Source organism: Trichechus manatus, unplaced genomic scaffold (assembly GCF_000243295.1).
Source record: "Trichechus manatus latirostris isolate Lorelei unplaced genomic scaffold, TriManLat1.0 scaffold00071, whole genome shotgun sequence".
Taxonomy (NCBI): domain Eukaryota; kingdom Metazoa; phylum Chordata; class Mammalia; order Sirenia; family Trichechidae; genus Trichechus; species Trichechus manatus.
Window position 1 is genome coordinate 595352 of NW_004444007.1, and position 24513 is coordinate 619864.

Sequence of the window (24513 nt, forward strand, 5' to 3'; positions counted from 1 at the left end):
AGGAACCAAGATAACACACTAAGTCATGATAACTCTTAAACCTGGAAGGACCTCATAGGTCAGCACTGTGACCTATGAAGAATGGTTCATGGGAACTGGGATGCCGCTTCTTAAAAAACCTATTTACTTTTTTTTTTTTTTTAATTGTGTTTTAGGTGAAAGTTTATGGTGCAAATTAGTTTCTCACTGAAAAATTTATATACAAATTTTTTGTGACATTGATTGTAATCTTCACAATGTGTCAGCATTCTCCCCCTTTCCTTTTATATCCCAGGTTCCTGGTGTCCATTTGTCCAGTTCTCCTGTTCCTTCCTGCCTTCTTGTCTCTGCTTTTGGGCAAGAGTTGCCTATTTGGTTTCCTATACTTGATTGAACTAAGAAGCACATTCCTCACATGTGTTATTTTTTTTTTATAGGCCTGTCTAGTCTGTGGCTGAAATGTGGACTTCGGGAGTGGCTTCAGTTCTCAGTTAGCAGGGTATCCTGGGGCCATGGTCTTGGGGGTTCCTCCAGTCTGTGTCAGACCAGTAAGTCTGGTCTTCTTCTTGTGAATTTGAATTTTGTTCTACATTTTTCTCCCGCTCTGTCTGGAACCCTCTATTGTGATCCCTTTCAGAGAGATCGATGATGATAGCCGGTCACCATCTAGTTCTTCTGGTCTCAGGCTGATGGAGGCTGTGGTTCATGTGGCCCATTAGTCCTTTGGACTGATATTTTCCCTGTGTCTTTTGTTTTCTTCATTCTTTCCTCCAAACATGCTTGCACCAATAGATATATTTTAGATGATCTATGTTATGCCAATTGACTTAGATATCCCCTGAAACCATAGAGCCCAGCCCTCAGCCCCAGTAACTTGGTTCCTCAAGGTGTTTGGATATGTCTAGGAAGCTTCTATGGCTTTGACTTGGTCAAGTTGTGCTGACTTCCCTATGTTGTATGTTGTCTTTCCTTTCACCAAAGTTAACACTTGTCTACTATCTAGTGAGTGATTTCCCCTCCCCACCCTTCCCTTTCCTTGTAACCACAAAGATTGTTTTCTTCTGTATGTAAACATTTTCTTAGGGTTTTATAATAGTGGTTTCATACAATATTTGTCCGTTTGTGATTGACTTATTTCACTCAGCATAATGCCCTCCAGATTTATCTATGTTGTGAGATGTTTCACAGATTCATTTCTGTTCTTTATTGTTGGGTAGTATTCCATTGTGTGTTGTTGTTGTTGTTGTTAGGTGCCATCAACTTTGTTCCAACTCATAGCGACCCTATTGCAACTGAACGAAATACTACCCAGTCCTGTACCATCCTCACAATTTTCATTATGCTTGAGCCCATTGTTGCAGTCACTGTGTCAATCCATCTCCTTGAGGGTCTTCCTCTTTTTTGCTGACCTTCTACTTCACCAACCATGATGTCCTTCTCCAGGGACTGGTCCCTCCTGATAACATGAGCAAAGTATGTGAGACCAAGTCTTGCCATCCTTGCTTCTAAGAACAACTCTGGCTGTACTTCTTTCAAGACAGATTTGTTCATTCTTCTGGAAGTTCATACCTTACCCATTGCCAATGAGTCGATTCCAATGCATAGCAACTTTATAGGACAGAGTAGAACTGCCCCATAGGGTTTCCAAGCAGCAACTGGTGGATTCGAACAGCCGACCTTTTGGTTAGCAGCCATAGCTCTTAGCCACTACAGCACCAGGGTTTCTGGCAGTCCATGGTGTATTCGCTATACTCTGCCAATATCATAATTAAAAGGCATCAATTCTTCTTCTGTCTTCCTTATTGATTGTTCAGCTTTTGCATGCATACGAGGTTATTGAAAACACCATGGCTTGGGACAGGTGCACCTTAGTCCTTAAAGTGACATCTTTGCTTTTTAACACTTTAAAGAGATCTTTTGCAGCAGATTTGCCCAGTGCAATGGGTAGTTTGATTTCTTGACTGCTGCTTCCATGGGGCATTGATTGTGGATCCAAGTAAAATGTAATCCTTGACAACTTCAATCTTTTCTCCGTTTATCATGATGTTGCTTATTGGTCCAGTTGTGAGAATTTTTATTTTCTTTATGTTGAGGTGTAATCCATACTAAAGGCTGTGGTCCTTGATCTTCATCAGTAAGTGCTTCAAATCCTCTTCACTTTCAGCAAGCAAGGTTGTGTTATCTGCATATCGTAAGTTATTAATGAGTCTTCCTCCAATCCTGATGCCCCATTCTTCTTTATATAGTCCAGCTTCTTGGATTATTTGCTCAGCATACAGAATTCAATAAGTATGGTGAAAGGATACAACACTGATGCACACCTTTCCTGACTTTAAACCATGCCGTATCCCCTTGTCCTGTTTGAACGACTGCCCCTTAGTCTAAGTACAGGTTCCTCATGAGCACAATTAAGTGTTCTGCAATTCCCATTCTTTGCAAAGTTATCCATAATTTGTTATGAAGTATGTACCATAATTTGTTTACCCATTCATCTATTGATGGGCACTTAGGTTGTTTCCATCTTTTTGGTATTGTGAAAATGTTGCAATGAACATGGGTGTGCATATGTCTATTCATGTGACAGCTCTTATTTCTCTAGAATATATTCCTAGGATGAGATTAATGTATCATACTGTATTTCTATTTCTAGTTTTTAAGGAGGTGGCATATCATTTTCCATAGTGGTTGTATCATTTTTCATTCCCACTAGCAGTGCATAAGTGTTTGAGTCTTCCTGAAAACCTCTCCAACATTTGTTATTTTATGTTTTTTTTTATTTGTGCCAGTAATGATGTGAGGTGGTATCTCATTGTAGTTTTGATTTGCATTTCTCTAATGGCTAAAGATCTCGAATATTTCCTCATGTGTCTGTTAGCGGCCTGAATGTCTTCTTTGGTGAAGTGTCTGTTCATATCCTTTGCCCATATTTTAATTGGATTATTTGTCTTTTTGTTATTGAGGTGTTGAAGTATTCTATAAATTTTAGAGATCAGACCCTTGTTGAATATGCTGTAGCCAAAATTGTTTTCCCAGTATGTAAGTTGTCTTTTTACTCTTTTGATGTAGTCTTTTGATGAGCATGAATGTTTTTTAGGAGCTCCCAGTTATCTAGTTTATCTTCTGGTGTTTATACATTGTTAATTATGGTTTGCACTGTATAAAATACGTCTGTACTTCTTGGTCACTCAATAATTGGCTCCTGGCGTTGACTTCTTGTGACCGGGTGACTCCAGGGTTATGATTTTCTGTTTATCATAAGGTGAAGTGCAAATTCCTCTAATAATTTATGTTTGATTGAAGACTAGCAGTGAAAGCATTTTCCTGCATAATGGACAAGGCCCTGTCAGGGCTCTCACCGGCAGATTTTCAGAATGGGGAGAACTAGAACGGGCTATCACAGGTCACTCCTCTCAGTCCAGACCTGGCACTCTCCCTCTGCAGTACCTAGACAGTGAGCTTACTAAAGATGAACTTTCATACACACATCTGCTGGTACAGATAGGAGCTCTAGTGGCACTATGGTTTAGTACTCAGATGCTAACGGAGAGAAAGACCTGGCAATCTGCTCCCATAAAGATTAAAAGTAAATAAATAAATAAAACCCCTTGCCTTCGAGTGGATTCCAACTCGGAGCAGCCCTATAGGACATAGTAGAACTGCCCCCAGGGTTTTCAGGGTTTTCAGACTGCCACGTCTTTCTCCCACAGAACAGCTGATGGGTTCAAACAGTGGACCTTTTGGTTAGCAGTGGAGTGCTTAACCCCTGTGCCACCAGGGCCCCTTCTGTAAAGATTACAGCCTAGAAAACCCTATGGGGCAGTTCTACTGGATCACATGGGGTCACTATGAGTCGAAAATTGACTCAGTGGCACCTAACAACAACGACAACTGGCACGGATGGCATGACCACCAGGGCAACGGGAGAGATGGTCAAATAACCACTCACCTTACGCTTCTGCTTGATTGTTAGTTGCAAGGACTTCAATAGAGTGAAACCTAGAATACTTGTTTCCAGTTCATAAGAAAATATTTGTACTCAAGATAGGTAAAATTTTTGACATAAAGGGATGAGTTTATTTTCTTTAAGATATCTTTTTTCTTATTCAACTCCTATTCTCTACTCCTTAAACTCTTGGGGTTTCTGTTTCTTAATCTGAAAAATGAGAGTTTCCTAAACAGATCAAAGTCTTCTGCCAACTTAAATTATCATTCCATCATAATCTCTCTAATCTTCATTAAAGTTTCTATTTACTCTAATTTCTCATTATTCCATAAATATTCTTAAAAAACATCTAATATCAAAAAAGAATCATTCCCCAGTTATATAACAGCAACATACAATGTACTCTCTTGCTTTACTTTTCTCAGTGATCCTTTTACCTTCTATACTGTATGAATATTGTATAAGTTGGTTATTTTTTAAAATATCTTTCTTTCACCACGAGAATGTAAACTCTATGAGGAGAGGGATTTTGTCAGTTTTGTTCCTTGCTATGTACCAGCACCTGAAAGAATAAACAGTCATCATTGTTCACAACATTTCACGCCGGATCTTGGATTACCAATGTCTGCATTGCAGCTTGCATGGTAACACAGCAACTAGCAAGCTTCTGACGATTAATTTTAACTTCTAAAGTTCACACAAAGCATAATCTGAAATAATGGACTTGCTTTGTGTTGTAGGTATGTGCAGTGATGCTTAAATTCAAAGTCTGCCCTTCAGAAGTAGGGAATTAACACTTTTATTCATCTGTAACCTACATTTATATTTGTACATTGCTTTTAAATTCAACTCAAATATACTTGGTGAAGGACTCCTGGTTGCACAGTGGTTAAAGCACTCGGTTTTAGTTGCTGACCAAAAGATTGGAGGTTCGAACCCGCCAACCACTCCACGGGAGAAAGATGTGGCATTCTGCTTCCATAAAGATTTACAGCCTTGAAAATGGGGCAGTTCTACTCTGGCCTATAGGGTCTCGATGAATCGGAATTGACTCAATGGCATTGGGTTTGGTTTTGGTTGGTATACTTGGAGATTGGAGAAATTATTTTATTAGTATGGATGTTTGGTCCATTATTAATTTTATCCTCTTGCAATTAGCTAAGTTTCATATATTAGTCTTGAAAATGTAGACAGCATTTATCTTTATGCTTAAATGTCCAAATATTATTAGAAACAAAAATTACCTTTCCCCCTTACATTTTGTTTATACTGCATTACTTCTGTATTTAAAATTGTCATATACAATTTTCTATAGGAATTACTGTTGTGACTTTATTTACCTTAACCATCATGAGAAAATATGATACAAGCCAAGTGTTGTATGTATTTGTACTTAGCCTTTAAAATAACTGGTTTTTAGTTTTGAAGATCTTGTCTGATTCTTTCTTGAAAGTCAAATTTCCACTTCCCTTTTTTTGTTTAAAGTAGAGATTCCCCGACTTTTGGTAACTGCTACAGCTGTTATTATTTTCTTTTGTGACAGCAGCTATTTTTCCCATTTATATTGTTTTTAAATAAATTAAAATTAATTTTAATTTGAGAATTGCATGACACTTTCAGGAACAATCAGTGGCAACTTGGAATTTTGCCAAACTGAAACCAGGAATCCTTAGTTTGTAAATGAGGCAAGTTTGAAAAAAGAAAAGGCAGGCAAGGAACCAACATTAGTTTATTATGGTCTAATCACTCTATTAGACTTTTTCACATACATCAAATGATTTAATCTTCTCAACCACTGACAATCATGCATATTGTGACCCCATTTTCAAATGAGGAAACCAAAACTCAGAGAATTTAAGTTATGTGCCCATGATTACGTAACTAGTAAGTGTCAGAACTGAGATTGGAATCCAGGCTAACCTGGTTCTAAAGTGTAGGTACTTTCCATTCACCCTGCTGTCTCCTGAAACTTGTCTAACGATGACACTACAGTATTATATAACCACAGCACAGCATGATATTAAATAGATTTGGAGATGAAGAGTCCCTGCCACAATAATGTCATATGTTTGTAAGGTACTGAAAGACTATACCACGTGCTTTAGTATTACCCCTCAGTTGCTCATCTTTAAAGTCTATAAAGTCATTGTTCTAAAGAACTGGAATCAATTTGAACGTCTGTCTTTATATTTATGGCTGTCCTTGTTTTTATATGAATTGCCATTTAAGAAATTATACTAGGAGAAATCTTAAAATATAAAAATCCTGACTAGAAAACACCCTCAGAGTACTTAGGCCAATCTCATCCATGTCTCTCCAGAAAGGATATAAAACAGCCTATGCAAATACAATAAGGAACCCTTGTGATGCAAAGGTTAAGCACCCAGCTGCTAACAGAAACGTTGGTGGTTTGAACCCACTCAGCTTCTCTGTGGGAGAAAGACCTGACTGTCTGCTCCTGTATAGATTACAGCCAAGAAAACTTTATGGGGCAGTTTTACTTTGTCATGAGGGGTCGTTATGAGTTAAAAATCAACTCAATGGCACCTAACAATACCACCATGTAAATATAATAAGGTAAAATATAATTTAAAGTTTGAATGAAGAAGGCAGAGGAAAAGGAAAATGAGAGGCAAAGATAAAAATGACACTAATTATTTCAAATGAATATTGTACCTTTACAGGAAGCAGGACGCACATTTGGTTACTAAGCTTCCAAACGCTCAAGAATTTTGTTCCCCTTCAATTTGGACCTATATATTTAACTAGATTTAAAGAATGTTAGAACTGGAAGGCAGCTTAGGAAACATGTAATTTCTCCTTTACAATGAAAAAATTGAGACCTAGAGAGATATGTTGAGGAAAAACTCAGGTTTTCTGACCTTAAGCTGCCTCCTAAAGACTCTGCTTCTTCACATTGTGATTTATACGTGTCATCTCTTGCCCACACTAGAGAGAGTGTATCATTTCACAAGCTGATATACAGTGATGCTGGTATACGCGTGAGCTCCGGGTTCAGCTCTAGCCTCTGCTATTTGCCAGCTCTGTGTCCTAAGGCAAGTTATGTAACATCTCTGAGCTTCAGTTTCATCACCTTATAAAATTGAGCTGGTAGTAACCTAGTTCATACCTTAATGACTTGCTGTGAAAATTAAATGAAATTAGACATATAAGACATGTAAAATAATTTTTGCCATAGCAGAAGTACTCAATCATTATTAAGTTATTGTTATTTAGTGAAACCCTTTTATGGTGATTTTTTGCATCATATTCTATGCAAGAGCTATAATTTCTTCAGTACAGCATGAAGATGAAATTAGGGTCAATTGAATTTATATTTATCAAATATTTTTTGTGTCCTCTTCAAATTTCAAGCTAGTTCCATAGTGAATTCATCTGAATAATAGAATCAAGTGACCACTCAAAAAAAGAGTGATCTTATTTGGCATGGATATTTTAACAGAATCTTCTATGCTGGCTAACTGGTCAATAGTATATTTCTCCCGGTGAGACTGGAAACCAAACCAAACCCGCTGCGATCAAGTCAATTCCAGCTCATAGCAACCTTATAGGACAGAGTAGAACTGCCCCATAGGGTTTCCAAGCAGCGGCTGGTGAATTCGAACTGCCAGCCTTTTGGTTAGCAGCCGAGTGCTTAACCTCTGCACTACCGGGGCTCCTTACATATAAATGATAGTGATCGTGTTTTTTACTAGCACCATTTTATGATGGGTTGAGGTCCATTTGCAGAACAAGTAGCAAAGAAGGAAGAAGAGAGGTCTTGAATATTCCTATGATGTTGTGTGCCTCAAGTAGATTCCGACTCATAGTGACCCTGTAGGACAGAGTAGAACTGTGCCATAGGATTTCCTAGGCTGTAATCATTATGGGAATAGACGGCCAGGTCTTTTCTCCTGCATAGCTGCTGATGGGTTGAGCCATGGATGTCTTGGTTAGCAGCACCAGGGCTTCTTGAATATTCCTGTAACCCCCAAAAAGCCACTTCCGATTGGCAGAAGGAAGCAGAGAAAGCCACAATGCATAAGCACATTGCAAAACTTGTTCTTAAAACCTGAAGGCAATAAATAATAAAACATGAATGAACGTATCTTATTTTAATTTAATCAAAAAATATTGAGAGTGCCAACTATTGTCTGAGCACTGTTAGTCCCTGATGAGATATCCAGATGAATCACATATGATTCTTGCCCTCAAACACCTTACAGTCTAACTGGGGAAAGTGATGAGTAAACACTAGGTTTCGCGCATAAAAAAAAGTTATAAATAAATATTTTCCTGTCAGGAGCTACGTGTGTCTTGCACTATGCTCTATTTCAGATAACAAACTAATGCCTGAGGACTGAAACTATTCTTGCTCTTGTTCTGAATTCCCTGCTGGAGCACAAGATAAAAAGAGTCCTTCAATGCAATCTAATCATATTACATATATAATACCAAAACCAAACCCGTTGTGGTCCAGTGGATTCTGACTCACAGTGACCCTATAGGACAGAATAGAACTGCTCCATAGGGTTTCCAAGGCTGTAAATCTTTATGGTAACAAACTGCAACATCTTTCTCCTGCGGAGCGGCTGGTGGGTTCCAAACACCGACATTTCAGTTAGCAGCCCAACACTTAACCACTGCACCACCAGAGTACCTTGGTAGATCCATAATAGGGGTCCTGTAAGTTATTGTTCAGGAAAACCCAATTGGAATGCCTGCTTCGGTCCTGCTCTGATTGTCTCAAAAATATACCTCCACCGAGCATTTCTGAAACCAGGTTTCACATCAAAGGCAGGAAACAACAGTCTCCCTCGTGTAGTTCAGAAACTGAAGTGAAACTTGCAGTCAAGTTTCCAAGGCCTGTGGTTGCTGATCTTCCTCCCTCTTCTTCCTCTACCACCCTCTGCCTCCTATTGCCTTTTACCTGAATCTTCCAACCATGTCCTGGAGTGAATTTGGTCTCAAGTATCACTAACCCAGGGTCCTTCTCCTATGGAGCAGAGGCACTGTCTTTGATCTTCGGTGGAAATTATGAGTCTGAGCTGGTGGCTACGTTAGATAAGTTTCTTTTGATTGCAAATAACAAAGCAACTCTGGCTATCTGAAGAAAAAAAAAGTGGGGGAGGGGAAGAGTGGAATTTTGAGGAAAGATATTAGTATACCCTTCCAGAATTTAAGGGCAAGCTGAACAACCAAGAAGCGATAAGGAATCATCTCAATGATGGGGCAGCTCCAAGGCTTTCAACGACAGCAGTTGGTGGACCTTCTCTTCAGAGAAGTAATTAAGTAGAGTCCCAAGAAAAGAATCCAATTAGTGCTGCCCAAGCTAGGAGTTCATGGGAGATGGGCTAGGGTGGTAGTACATCACGGTTGGGTTCTATCTTTGTGTACTGGGATAGGACAGTCTCTTCACAACGGGAAATCATTGTAAGCCTAGAAGCTTTGTCAAGAAGTCTATATACTGGCCCTTCTTTGGGCAAGAATGGGCAGCAAAGGAGACTTGTCTATTAAGACACGAGATTTTTGTCAGGAGAAGTCACCATTTTATAAGGAGTTTTTCATTTTCTTAATCCCACAATTCAGTCTAGCCCTGTTCATTGTCTTACTAGTTCAAATCAAGCTACAGTTAGTTCTACTCTCCTGGCTGAATCCACCAGCCACCCCTTGGAAACCCTATGGGGCAGTTCTACTCTGTCCTATAGGGTCACTATGAGTCAGAATCGACTTGACCAAGAGTTTGGGTTTTTCCTTTTTTTGGTAAGTTGACACAATCCTATTTCCCTCAGTTACACTTTTGTGAGTTAAACTGTATAAGAGGTTTTCAAAATAGAACTTGGGTCCTCCCAATGGAGATTTGGAGAGCCATGACTGAAGCTGGGAAGAGACTTGGGACATCTTGTACTATCCTTGCTCCAGGCCAGGGTTGTTTTGCATCTGTGAGGCTGGTTCTTACCAAGCTATTCCCTGACTTGAACCTGACCTTCCATGGCATGCATTTATTTATCAAGCCTTCATTATGTCATGAGCTCTATCAGATGGTGGGGATACAAAGGTAAATTTGGCATCAAAGCTGCTCTGAAAGGGCTCACAGGGTTTGGAAATGTGAATATTGGGAAGACAGTGGTTTTATAATGTAAGCAGTTAAAGTGCTGCAGGTTCAGGCATCACCCCTGGCCCAGAGGCTCTTACACTACAGTCCAATAGGCCTTTATGGCTATGCTTAAATCCCAGGGACTGGTACCGTAGTAGGACATGATAATGGCCCCCCAAATATACCTACATTCATCTCCAGACTTGTGAATATGTTATGTTACACTACCAGTTACCACTGAGTTGATGCCGACTCCTGGTGACCTTAAATGTGTCGGAGTAGAACTGTGCTCCATAGGGTTTTCAATGGCTGATTTTTCAGAAGTAGCTTCCCAAGCCTTTCTTCTGAGGCAGACTCAAACCTCTAACATTTCCATTAGTAGCTGAGTGTGTTAAATGCTTATACCACCTATGTTATACGGCAAGGGGGAATTAAGGTTGCTAATAAACTGACCTTGACATAGGAAGATTATCCTGGATTATCCAAGTGGATAATTGTAATCACAAGGATCCTTATAAGTAAGAGAGAGAGGCAAAAGAGAACGAGAGGGCTAGCAACATGAGAAGAACTTGACCTGCTGCTGGCTGTGAACATGGAGGAAGAGGGCAATGAGTCAAGAAATGAGGCAATCTCGAGAAGCTGGAAAAGGCAAGGAAACAGATTCTCCTCTAGAGCCTCCAGAAAGAAATGTAGTCCTGCCAACACTTTGATATTAGACCCGTAACCTCGTTGCTGTGGAGTCGATTCCAACTCATAGTGACCCTATAGGACAGAGAAGAACTGTCCCATAGCGTTTCCAAGGAGCAGCTAGTAGATTCGAACTCTTAACCTTTTGGTTAGCAGGCATAGCTCTTAACCATTGCACCACCAGGGAGACCTATTTCAGACTTCTGACCTCAAGGACTGTAAGATAATAAATTCGTGTTGTTTTAAGCCACTAAGTTTGTGGCAATTTGTTACAGCAGCAATAGGAAACGAATACCAGTACCCTATAGGTGTGCCTGGTTATGTGCAAAAAGACAGAGGATTAACCAGGTGCATCTTCCTTGAAGTTGTCAAGAATTTCATTTTACTTGGATCCACAGTCAAGGCCTGTGGAAGCAGCAGTCAAGAATTCAAATGATGTATTGCATTGGGCAAATCTGCTGCAAAAAGCCTCTTTAAAGTGTTGAAAAGCAAAGATGTCACTTTGAGGACTAAGATGCACCTGATCCAAGCCATAGTGTTTTCAATTGCCTTATATACATGTGAAAGTTGGTCAGTGAATAAGGAAGACCAGAGAAGAATTGATGCCTTTGAATTATGGTGTTGGCAAAGCATATTGAACATACCATGGACTGCTAGAAGAATGAACAAATCTGTCTTGGAAGAAGTACAGCCAGAGTGCTCTTTAGAAGCAAGGATGACAAGACTTTGTCTCACATACTTGGGACATGTTATCAGGAGGGACCAGTCCCTGGAGAAGGACATCATGCTTGGTAAAGCAGAGGGTCAGCGAAAAAGAGAGGAAGATCCTCAACAAGATGGATTGACACAGTGGCTGCAACAATGGGCCCAAGCATACCAACTATTGTGAGGATGGTGCAGGACCAGGCAGTGTTTCATTCTGTTGTACACAGGGTAGCTACGAGGCAGAACCAACCTGATGGCAGCTAAAAGCAATAACCACAAATCTTCCCAGAGAGTTAATTAAACCCTTATTTTCATATTAAGCATATGGAATAGGATGATTATGTAGCATTAACTTCGGAGACTATCTTCAAAACACAACATTTTTTTAATTTGCAAGCTGCTTTGAGCCCTCAGCTACCAGTTCTCCTCTCCTCTCAGGTGGACATGTTTGAGAGGCACCAATCTATCTTAGCACTACAGTCAATGACGACGAGACTCCTGCCATTTTTATTCTTACCATAACGTTGCATCTAGGACTCTTTTTTAACTTAACATTTTAAAATACATGTTCCCAAACACGCGACCATTGGAATTTCATTTAAGGATTTAAAAATATTCTATCTATAAGCATAATCATATCTAACATTTGTATAATCCTTTCTCAAACACTTCTTTATTTGGAGCTTAAGACAGCTTGCTGAATAAAGTACAGTAAATTCTGCAAAAGCCAGAACCTGTGTAAGGCGGAAGCCTGTCAGAGAAGGAAAACACAGACATTTTCCACTAAGAGAGAGTGACAGAAAAGTGGTAAGACGGCACCCTGTCAATGAGGAAAACTTTTGAGACCTTGAAAAACAAGGCAGTCTGGCTGAGTTCTGGCTCTCATAGGTTTCACTGTATTCTGAGTTGTCAGAGAAGGAGCAGGGAACTTGGGATGGTTGTCAAAGGTCAGTAAGTTCCCAGCGGCAGTGGTGGCAGCTGGACCCTGCTCCATGCTTGCACATCCAGTGCTCTTTGCGCGACAGCACGGTGAACACCAGGCTCATCACTGGAGGTGCTTCTCTGGGGTGGTTCATTAGGAGCTAGCCCTGAATTCACCAAGCATCTGCAGTTATACTGTGTTCTCACAGCCCGTGCGTCTATACAACGGCTGCTCTTGATTTCGATGTGGCTGCTTTCATTATGACTGTAAAATTGTAAGCGGCCCCTTCTTTTTATGTGACTGGATCTGTTCTCACGAAAGGATCCCATGGACAAAAGAGAGCACAGACAATGTGACTGCAAGAGCAGGCCTGGGGCTTCCGATAATCACAAAAGCCATTTTTCATTGTGATCCCAATGTGACTGACATGAATTGGATGTAGAAAGAAGGGGAGGCTAGAGGCTCTCATTCTTCTTTGGTGCTGAGATCAGAGAGCCTCTTTTGGCATTTCTCAGCGCCCCTTCTTCCCATTTAACAGCAGTGTCTTATCTGGGCCCAGGTCTCAGAAGCCACAGCTGTTTCTGCAGTCAGTACGTTATACATAGTCAGGTACCGTAGGATGGTTGTTTCTTGTTTTTAGATTTATCATTATTACTCATGGGTTTAACTGCCGAGGAGGTATCTTTCTTTCCTCATTGTCTCTCTCTTACTCCAATTTGAGGCCAGGATGCCATACTTTCTGCAATCCTTCAAATCACCTTTTTCAGAGGCCTTCCCTAGCCAACCATATAAAATATCACCCTGACCCTACTCTTTTCACTCTCTATCCTCTTTAACATGATTTCTGAGTTTCTTCATAATATGTCTCCCAACCTGACATATTCTATTTTTATATTTTTTCAAATTGTTTGTCTGTCTCCTCCAACCAGAACAGGAGCTCCGTAAGAGTAGGCTCTGTATCTTTTTGATTGCTATTGTATCCCCAGTGCCTAGACAAGTGTCTAGCACATACTGGAGCTCGATAGGTGTTTGATGAATGAATTAATGAATTATTTACATCTACCACATACTAGTACTAGCCCAGGCTTGCCATATTAAAGTCCCTAGTGAACTAAAAAGCAAGAGGTCATAGCAAGGGGTACAAAAGAAAAACCTCTAACTTACCTTTCTTACTCTCAAATTTTCTAGTTTATGACTGACTGATGGATTGGGAGAAGGGAAAGGTTCAGAAGGAGGAAATACCAGAAATGTTTCAAGCTCTCAGATCAAAGATCTTGAGCCCCTAAAGCCACATTTGGTCCTTTTGGGAGGGTCCTTCTTCTGCCTGGACTTCTCTTCCTCCAGATAGAATTGGATGCATTCACACATGAGCGCTGGCCTGCTTATGTCATATTCACTTAAGAAAAGCAAAGGCTTTGTTTAGTTTATTTAGTTAATTGGGTGGTAGGAGAGAGAGGCCAGTGCTGTTACTCCATTTTGTTTGCGATCCACTGATTTGTTACAAGTTTGTTCTGGAACCGGTGAGAAATAAGGACAATGCAGCAAATCCTCCTATATCACAGTGCATTTGTTTGGTTTTGTTTCCGTGACTTCTGTGAAGTCTACCTGGAAAATCTCTATCAGTCAGCTAATTGCCATCAAGTGGATTCCAACTCATGGCGACCCCATGCATGTTAGAGTGAAACTGTGCTCCACAAGGTTTTCAGTGGCTGATTTTTCAGAAGTAGATCTCCAGGCCTTTCTTCCAAGGCTCTTCTGGATAGACTTGAACCTCCAACCTTTCAGTCAGCAGCTGAGTGTTTTAACTGCTTGCATCTCTCAGGGACTCCAAAAAACTTCTAGTCATTGTTTAAGCTCTAGATCAAATATGGTCTCCTCTACGAAGCTTTCCTTAAACATCTCATGGAAGGGTTCTACAGTCCCTGCTGGGTGCCCCCACCAGGCCTTGATCACATTGCTAGTCTTGGTCCCATCACCTTATTTAAATGACTACATCTCTTACTAGTTCTGAGGAGTAGGAGGCCAGGAATTGTCTCATGTTTCTTTATACCTCTCGTGTCCAGCTTATGAGTTGAAATTGACTTGACAGCAATGGGTTTTTTTTGTCCAACTGAGAGAATGAACCAGTGAATAAATGAGAAAACAAAAGACCAAGAGACTGTACACTCTAGTCACAGTTACCCAGTTATTAGCATTTGGACCTTCCTTCTGGTGATACTATTTGATCACTTATTTTTTTTTTTTGTCTTCATCAGGCACTCTGATTGTTCTGAAGCATCCCTATCCAAGGAAAGTGGAAGAGCCTTCCATTTATGAATCCGTGCGGGTTCACACAGCAATGCAGACAGGAAGAACAGAAAATGACCTTGTGCCCACTGCTCCTTCTGTAAGCAACCGCCAGCTTGACCACAAGCTCTGTCTTTGTCTAAAAGCGTTAAGTGCAGTAAGAGCTACATGCTTTTCGAACTACATTTTTTCACATAAAAATTCTGATTTTGGATCTAAAACTTGGACAAGAACATAAGGTTTGAATCCCATGGCTCATTCATCTGGCCCAGGGTAATTGCATAAAAAATACAGTGCAATAGTGATAGGATTTTAAATACTTTAAAAATGATACTTGAATCTCCATCCTTAGCCAAATAAGCTGATGATAGAATGAGTTGACTAAAGTGTTATTCCTGGACAAGTTTCCTAAATTAAAAAATTTGTTTTTGTTTTAACATTTCAACTGCCTAGAGTAGAAAAATATTCTCTATCTTTATGATAAAACCTTGGGATGTTATTTTTTCCTAGCCTTTTTACCTTCACTGAATGAAGTATACAGACAGAAAACATCTGCACCTCTTTGCAACTCAGGCCATTGTTCAGTTTCACTGCAACTGGGGCACCCATTGTTCTTCTGAGATTTCATTTATGTTTGTTCTGTGAACTGTGACCCTGCAATCATTCCTCTCTGGCACTCCTTTCTTTTCATTATTCTCAAGTCTCCTCTGTTCTTTTACTCTTCCTTGTTTTTTCAATACTCCTGGTATAAGTGACCTGGATGTGCACAAATGATACAGAAGACAGTACACAGATGAAATATCAAGAACTGCTTCTAGGTAGCAATCATCACACTTGCAAAATAAACCCTTGAGGATATTTCGCTACAAATTGTATTAAAACATGTGGCCTCCCTATCTCTGCAGTACTTTTTCTACTCTGCCACTGGAGAGTTCTTTCTTTAAAAGCAGCTTTATCACATGACCTCCCTGATTCACAGCCTTCAGTGGTGCCCACAGTCTTTATGGACCACCTGGACCCTGCTCACCTCTCTGGCATCATCTCATGCCACCCCCATACTCACGATATAGAACTTGCCTCTCTCAATAACATGCATTCCTCCGAATGTTCTCCTTCTTCCCTCCCTACATCTGGAATGCTACCAACACCACTACTGTCCGCTCATCCTTCAAGACAAGTGTCAGCGATCAGCATCCTCCAAGAAGCCTTCCTTGACCCCCACCCCCCACTAGCTTGTGTTTAAACAACACTCTTCTGTGCTCCAGAGCACTCTTTGCTTACCTTTACCTGGAATTCTCAGACTATAACATAAAAAAAAACCTAGTTGCTATCGAGTCAGTTCCAACTCATGGCGACCCCATGTGTTTCAGAGTAAAACTGCACTCCATAAGGTTCTCAATGGCTGTGATCTTTTGGAAGTCAATTGCCAAGCTTTTCTTCTGAGGTCCCTGTGGGTGGTTATGAACCACCAACCTTTTGGTTAACAGCAGACCACTCAAACTTTTGGGCCACTCAGGGACTCCTTACAGTAGCGTTGGTTGTTGGGTGTTGTCAAGTCGATTCGTACTCATAGTAACCCAAGACAACAGAGAAGAACTGCCCTATAGCATTTCCTAAGCTGTAATCTTTATGGGGGAGAGCTGGTGGTGCAGTGGTTAAAGCACTTGGCTGCTAAACAAAAGGTCAGCAGTTCAAACCCACCAGCTGCTCTGCAGGGGAAAAATGTGGCAGCCTGCTTCCATAAAGATTTACAGCCTTGGCCCCTATGGGACAGTTCTACTCTGTCTATAGGGTCGTTATAAGTCGAAATTAACTGGATCGGAGTGGGTGGAATCTTTTCGGGAGTAGATCACTATGTCTTTCCTCCTGCAGAGCAGCTGGCTGTGTTCAAACCACTGATCTTTTGGTTAGCAGCCAAGCACTTAACCGCTGTGCCATTGGGGTCCTTTACTGTAGCATATTGTTGTTGTTAGGTGCGTCGAGGTGGCTCCGACTCATAGTGACCCTATGTACAACAGAACAAAACACTGCCTGGTCCTCCACCATTCTCACAATCTTTGCTATGCCTGAGCCCGTTGTTGCAGCCACTGTGTCAATCCATCTCACTGAGGATCTTCCTTTCTTTCCCTGAGCCTCTATCAAGCATAATGTCGTTCTCCAGGGACTGGTCCCTTCTGATACATGGCTAAAGTAAATGAGACGAAGTCTTACCATCCTCGCTTCTAAGGAGCATTCTGGCTGTACTTCTTCCAAGACAGATTTGTTCGTTCTTCTGGCAGTCCATGGTATATTCAATATCCTTCGCGAACACTGACATTCAAAGACATCAGTTCTTCTTTGATCTTCTTTATTCATTGTCCAGTTTTCCAACGTATATGAGGCAATTGAAAATATCATGACTTGGGTCAGGTGCACCTTAGTCCTCAAAGTGACATCTTTGCTTTTTAACACTTTAAAGAAGTCTTTTGCAGCAGATTCGACCAATGCAATATGTTGTTTGAGTTTTTGACTGCTTCTTCCATGAGTGTTGATCTTGGATCCAAGTAAAATGAAATCCTTGACAACTTCAGTTTTTTCTCCATTTATCAACATTTTATCCATTTAGCATCAGGATTGGAGGAAGACTCATAACAACCTGCAATGTGCAGATGACACAACCTTGCTTTCAGAAAGCGAAGAGAATTTGAAGCACTTACTGATGAACATCAAAGACTACAGCCTTCAATGTGGATTACACCTCAACATAAAGAAAACAAAAATTCTCACAATTGGACCAATAAACAAAATATTGAAGTTGTCAAGGATTACTGTAGTATAACTACCTGCAAACGTGTCTGCTCTCCCCACCAGCCTGAGACTTCCTAAGGACAGGGAGCACAGCTTGTCTTTGTAGCTTTGTAGCCTACCCTGGTTCATGGAACATATTATGTGTTTGTTATTATGCTACATCTACTTAAAATTAAACATCCTGGAAATTGGTTGAAAAAGATACACTGGCTTTTTTAGAGTTGGAGGAGGAAGCATCAGCACTCACAACGAGAGAAATTGAGGAAAGTAGGACGATGAATATTCCAAAGTGAAAAGAGACCAAAGAACAAATCAAGACCTACCCTCTAACGGATTCTTGTTTTCCAGTCAACCAGTTCCCTCCTAACCTTCCTCTTTACTCCTCCTTTTCCCTCCATCAATCACTTCAACATCTCTCTCATTTGGACTTTCAGTTTGACTTTACTTCTCCTTCTGTTGCACTTACCCGAATGGTCTCCACTCAAGATAAATCAAACCATACCCTAGTATGTGTGTCCTCACACACACTACCTAGCACAGCTGAGGAAATATGAGTCACCTGGGTGACTCACTGCCACTGTGGGGCTGTGGTTTCCAGCCTCAGATGTTCCCACAGTGCTACCCAGCGATCTTTCTCTAACCTCAGTCCACCTGACTTTCTCCCATTTCCTCAGCACTGATCTCAAGTCCCCCCTCCTTAAGTCCCCCATATAAGTGATTCCCAAGCACTGCTCTTCAGATCCATGCTCTTCAGGTGATTTATCAGGTCCACTGAAAAATAAGAAAAATGTAAACAGATGCCATGAGTGTTTCACAAGGCTCAACTTGTAAAATTTAAAACTGTCCTTTATTCTGAAATTATATGCTTCCTATTTTTTTAATGTTAAAATGTCTTTCTCTTAGGAAATGATGATGATGGTAGGTGTTACTTTAAAAAAAAAAAAACTTATGCAGTTTAAAAGATTGTCCTTCATACTGAAATGATATGCCTCTTTTTTTATACATTAAAATGGCCCTCCTCTTAGAAAATAACGATGATGGCCCTCGTCTTAGAAAATTGTTGCTGTCATTAGGTGCTGTCGAGTTGGTTCCGACTTATAGCGACCCTATGTACAACAGAACAAAACACTGCCTGGTCCTGTGCCATCCTCACAATTGTTGCTAAGTTTGAGCCACTGTGTCAAACCATCTCATGGAGTGTCTTCCTCTCATTCACTGACCCTCACTTTACCAAGCATTATGCCCTTCCTCAGGAACTGGTCCCTCCTGAGTATTATTAGACAAAGTCTCACCATCCTCTCATCTAAGAAGCATTCTGGCTGTATTTCTTCCAAGACACATTTGTTTGTTCTTTTGGCAGTCCATGGTGCATTCAATATTCCTTGCCAATACCATAATTTAAGGGCATTAATTATTCTTTGGTATTTCTTATTCACTGTGTAGCCTTTGTATGCATATGAGGTAATTGAAAATACCATGGCTTGGGTGAGGCACACCTTAGTCCTCAAAGTGACATCTTTGCCTTTTACAATGGTAGCTTTTAAATTTTTTTATGTTTATTTGACAAAACAAAAAGTTAACTAAGTGATGTCTCACAAAGCTTTGAAACTTCCACCTTGCTGTTTCATTCGGTCCAGGAGTCTGAGAACCATGGCATAATACCATCTCTCTCCTTATCGCAGAGCAGGTAACCTTGCCTCCTACTTCCCAGGGAAAGGAGTCGTAAGTGGTGATTTCAGTTACTCCTCCTGCTCCCCAAACTCTGACTTTATTGATAGTCTCAGCCGTGCTTATATTCCTTCCTTCTGAAGAAGAGAGAGAGGAGGCCCAGTGGGGACAATGTGCAATGAGAAGTTCATGAAGTTCATTGTACATTAATATAGACAGAAAACTAAAAAGGCTTTCTAGTCAATTCTGAAATGTCTCTTGTTACTCCACACTAAGAAATCACTGCTAACTTCACCAGTATGGATGAGGGAACTGTTCTGGTCCAGTCAGCATCCTCTTGTTCCTTAATGACCACAAGCATTCTCAGCCTCCACTGGTTACCCCCAACAGCCATATTGATGCTGCACCTCCATCTCCAACCTGAGAGCTCTGTGGGTTTTCAGACTCTGCCTTCTCTTTGGGGATGCAGTTCTTGCTCAAGCTCTGGCAGTGGAGAAAGAGAACTAAGTCTTATAGGAAAAAGAACTTCTTGCTTGAAGTGAAAGTGAAAACAGACGCCCTATTGCCCAAAAACATGCTTGTCTAAAACTGTTTAGTATCTTTTGGCAACTGTGTACTTGAGAAATCACAGTCATATTATAAACAACATAGGGTTGGGTCCTGAGATAGGAATAAATTTAATTAATTCATTTACTTAACAAACTTTTCTTAAGCATCTACTATACATCAGGACTGTCTTAAACACTGGGGATTTGGCAGTGAATTAGGCAAAGTTCCTGCCCTCATTAAGCTTACATTCTAGTGGTGATCACAGACAATAATCAAAGTAATAATACAATGCCAGATAGTAAGAAGTCATGCAAAGAAAAATAAAGTAGGATAAAACAAAATAAAGTAGGGTAGAAGAGGGAAATAGAGAAGGCCACTCTAGTAAGGCGACATTTAGCAGAGACCTCACTGAAAGGAAGGAATGACTCATGTCAAGATTTGGGAAACAGCATTCCAGGCAGAGGGAACAGTACAAAAGCCCTGAGCTTGGGAACTAAATTGCAGTGTTTCAAAGACCAGTAAGAAGGTCAGAGCGACTAGCATAGAGTAAGCTAGAAGGAAAGTAGTAGGAGATAGTATCAGTGGGGCAATGAGAGGCCAGATCATGTAAGGCAATAGAGTTCTTAAATGAGCAATACTTCCTAGCTGGGGTGTTTGGAAATCTGTGTCTTTGTTGTCACAATGCTTTGGCCAACACTACTAGCATTAATCGGTATTAAGAACTGTGAAAAGTCTGAGACTTCACCCTACTTGCAAACTAATAAGTTAGTCCACCCCAGTTTCACGGATGCTGATAGAAGATGCAATCAAAATAAATCACTGATTATGTGATTTCAAATTCACCAATTTTTGGTTTAACATCATTTAAATAGGAAGTTCACCATTACTTTAATGCCATGAAAAAGTTTAAAAGAAGTAGTTATTATTTCTTATTTAACTGTTTTTGCTATGATGGTTTTTGTTCCTCTTTTTTTTTTTGGTAGGGAGAATTTACCTCAGGAAAAAAAGTACTCCGGGAATTCCCATAAAAAGAACCTTGGCTTCAACCAAGTCATTTCCCAGTTTTTCTTTCTTTTTTTTTTTTTTTTTTGCTAATACCAGACATATTATGATATCATATTAGAATAAAATACCCTACCAGGAATTCAATTTCTTCAGAAATTTATGAAAAAAATAAATGCTAAATTTCTTGATCTTAGTGTCCTTGTCTTATGCAAATTTCTATTCACATAGCTCCCCACTGCTCCTTACATTACATAGGTGCTTGCTACTGTGTGATATTGTTACCCTTGAATTAATGTTATGGAGGTTAAAAATAAATGACTCATCCTCACTTCAAATTCCTTTTGGACAAGTCAAGTATAAATAAATCTGCATTCCTGAAATTCTTCTCCATAGAATATGGGTCTCAAGAGATTATCTGTGAAAAATAAAGGGGTTCTGTGATAAAATGAATATTAGAAATGCACACAAAACAATTCACAAAGTGCGCTAGCATAATACAGACTCCGTAAAGCTCTGAACTAAAGAAATTCCTTTACTTTCTTTAATCCAGAGTTTGCCACATGTATTGACCACGCATGGGTGCATATGTGCACGTGTGCACGTCGTACGGCACAATAATCTAAATAGCTGGGTTTCACATAATACACTTGGCCAAAACTAATGTCTGTAAGTGAAATGATGTGGTTCATTTATTTGCAAATTTCTGGCTCTAGTGAGTTGAGAGTCTTTCTATTACCTGTTGCCACAGAATTATGCCAGATGATCCAATCTGAAAACAGTCTCTCACAATAAGTGGGAGATTTTCAAGTGCCTAGGTGAAGAATGAAAGGCGATCACTTAAAGATCAAAGCCAAATTTGTTTTTCATTTTCCATAGGACAGAAATATAAAGATAAAAATTATTGTGTGACAGTTCTAGGCTTCACTTGATGCTTCTTTCTTTTTCAGCTGGGTACCAAAGAAGGCTACCTCACCAAACAGGGGGGCTTGGTCAAGGTAAGGAAGCATGCCATCCATTCACTATGTGACTAAATTCTCTAATTTTGACACTAGTCTTTTTTTTTTTTTTTTTAAGAAAATTGCCTACTCATTTTGAACCACTTTTTAGTATGTACCTGTTTGGAGAGTTCGTCTTCATGGATAATTTATCAAAATTCTGGAAAATGACTATTATTTGGCAAAACCCTACATTATAATAGCCTACAGTTTATACTCAAGAAAACACAATCCTTCTAATGGAATAATTGAAGATGAAAGTAGCAGGTTAACTTTAGAATTTTGGTTTTTAACAAATAAAAACTCAAAATTTTATAAATTGTTTATCTAAAAATAGACTAAAAAGGTCACCAAGTCCTAATTAAACTATTTGATAAAATCCCAAAGAAAATTCAGTTAAGGACTTTACTAGCCCAGGGTATCCAACTGTCTACCATTTATATCACTGTACCTTTAAAGTTACTTATTTCATGTCAATATGTTAAGAAGACCTTCATGGAATTTGTCATTCCTTCCTGTTTTAAGAGTCAGGGTACTCACCCTCTCTTATAGGTACTTATTTGCTTGAGTTCAACCGAAGTAGTTATTTGTGTCCTTGCTATACTGTATGCTTCTTGAGGGCAGGCAGTATTCATATTCATCGAATATTTATTTTTTAAATCCCCTGTTACTTCTTTTAACTGGGCAGATTGCTACCTAGAATAAGACTAATTAATTCTGACTCATGGTGACATTGTGTGTTTTGAAGTAGAACGTGTTCCATAGGGTTTTCAATGTCTGGGACATTTCAGAAGTAGATTGCCAGGACTTTCTTCTGAGGAGCCTCTGGATGGACTCAAACCTCCAACTTTCAGTTAGCAGCCAAGTGTGTTTTAGGATTCTGGTAATATATAAAAAGAAGACAATGGATATTGAGAGGCAACTAGAAGTCTCTGCCACAAATGCCATAGAATTCCTAGGCAAGGTTTAGAATATTACGTCACTGGAGGACCCTGAACCTCAACTTGCTTACTAACAAAACAAAAATAATAATATGACATTATTGTGTGAGGAATGGCTAACATACAATAAACCTCAAAGGATAGTATGTAGCCCATATAATAGGTACTCAAAACGTGGTATCTCTTTCTTGTTATAGAGTTAATAAGATGAGCATCCTAGTCTTTTGTTATAAACCACCTTGAATATTTATATAGGCTATTTTCTTTTATCTGCTTAAATATTATTTAATGATATCTCTGCCTTTGTTATAAAATTAATAAATGAAATAATTTTAATTTTTTTAGATACTCTGAAATGTTTTTCTCAAGAACAATTCTTACCCCACGAATGCTTTTCAGGCTTATTGTATTAATCTTTTAGATATTTTTAAAAGGAAAGGAAATTGTCTAGTTCAAACATTGCTTTCCTCTATTCAATATCTGTGTGTTTTAATTAATTTTTTTTTCTCAGACTTGGAAGACAAGATGGTTCACTTTGCACAGGAATGAACTGAAGTATTTCAAAGACCAAATGGTGAGAAATAGCACATTTTCCCTTTAAATATCAGCTCTCTAGAAGAAAGGAACATCTGCCTTTCAAATCCCTGAAAATCTCCCATGCCCACCCAAAAACAAAACCAAATATCCCATAAATAACTGGGAGTGTGAATCCCTGATTCCTCACATAAGCAGAGCTATTTTGCAAAGATGAGGTGGGTATTCCAGAAATTGCACTCTTGGATTGGCTAGGCTGTGGCTCCCAGAGAATATAATTCTGTCTAAGACAATGGAATAGTTCTCTTGCCGTAATTTATTGCCTCTCTGAGCCAGTTTCCCTATTTATTAAACATTTGTTCATTTCCTGAAATGTGTGGCTAATTGCCTCCATAAACAACTGCCCTCTTTGCCATGAGGCCAGAAGAACTGGATGGTGCCTGGCTACATTACTGAACAATTTGATCAAAGATTCTCTAGAAGAATCCTGATCAAAAGGGGGAAATGCAGAAAACAATTTCAAATTCTCATGGAATCTAGACTTTCTGGAGCTATGGAAGCTGGATGATCCCCTGAAACTATTGCCCTAAAATAATGCTTAAACCTTAAACCAAAAATGTCCCCTGTAGTCTTCTTAAAACCAAACAATAGTTTAGCTTAACTAGTAAAAAATGTCTGCCTTGGGCATTGTACTCTTTTAAGATCTATCTACATGGGATCAAATTGACAACAGTGACTCGAAAGCTTAGATAGGAAACTTTGGGGCAATGAGTTTATGTTAATGAGAGAGGAACAATCAGAAAAAGAGGGTGAGAATGGTTGCTGCAGAAGAATGTAATCAATGTCACTGAATTGTACATGCTAGAAATTGTTGAACTGGTGTATGTTCGGCTGCGTATATTCTCAACAACAAAAATAAAATTTAAAAAAATGTCCGTTTCCTATATCCATTTCATTAAGCCTGAAATTATCTCATTTCTCTCACTTCACCTATACAAAATTTCTGAGCAAGTAGAAGTTTAAGAAGATGGAAGAAAAACATGACTCCCATCCATGTGTTAAAATCCATCTCCATCAAATGTAAATCGATAAAGACAATCTCTTCTTAATACTCAGTGTCATGAAAGGTTAATCCCCAAACCAGGTGTTTGTGACTTCCCTTGTAAGCCTTCTCTAGTTTCAGTCCTCTGAATGTAACTAAAATTGGCAGTTATAAGTAGTGCAAGACTTGTTAGGAGAATAGTAATGGGCAGATTTGTGTGTGTGTGTGTGTGTGTACTTTATGCTGACCTAGGTTCCTTTTTTTTTTTTTTTTAAATAAAGTCACCAGAACCAATTCGGATCCTAGACTTAACAGAATGTTCAGCTGTACAATTTGATTACTCACAAGAAAAAGTAAACTGTTTTTGGTAAGT

The 24513-nt window shown here is 39.5% G+C and overlaps 1 protein-coding gene across 2 annotated transcripts in view; it reads left to right on the forward strand.

Moving 5' to 3' along the window:
- Positions 1–24513, forward strand: part of DAPP1 (dual adaptor of phosphotyrosine and 3-phosphoinositides 1) — a 58631-nt gene that overhangs the window by 29366 nt on the left and 4752 nt on the right. For both annotated transcript variants that reach the window (XM_023734715.1, XM_004380182.2), the window contains exons 4-7: positions 14589–14719; positions 21576–21623; positions 23076–23138; positions 24422–24507. In XM_023734715.1, the coding sequence (XP_023590483.1) occupies positions 14589–14719; positions 21576–21623; positions 23076–23138; positions 24422–24507 (328 nt within the window). The remainder of the gene's footprint in view (positions 1–14588; positions 14720–21575; positions 21624–23075; positions 23139–24421; positions 24508–24513) is intronic.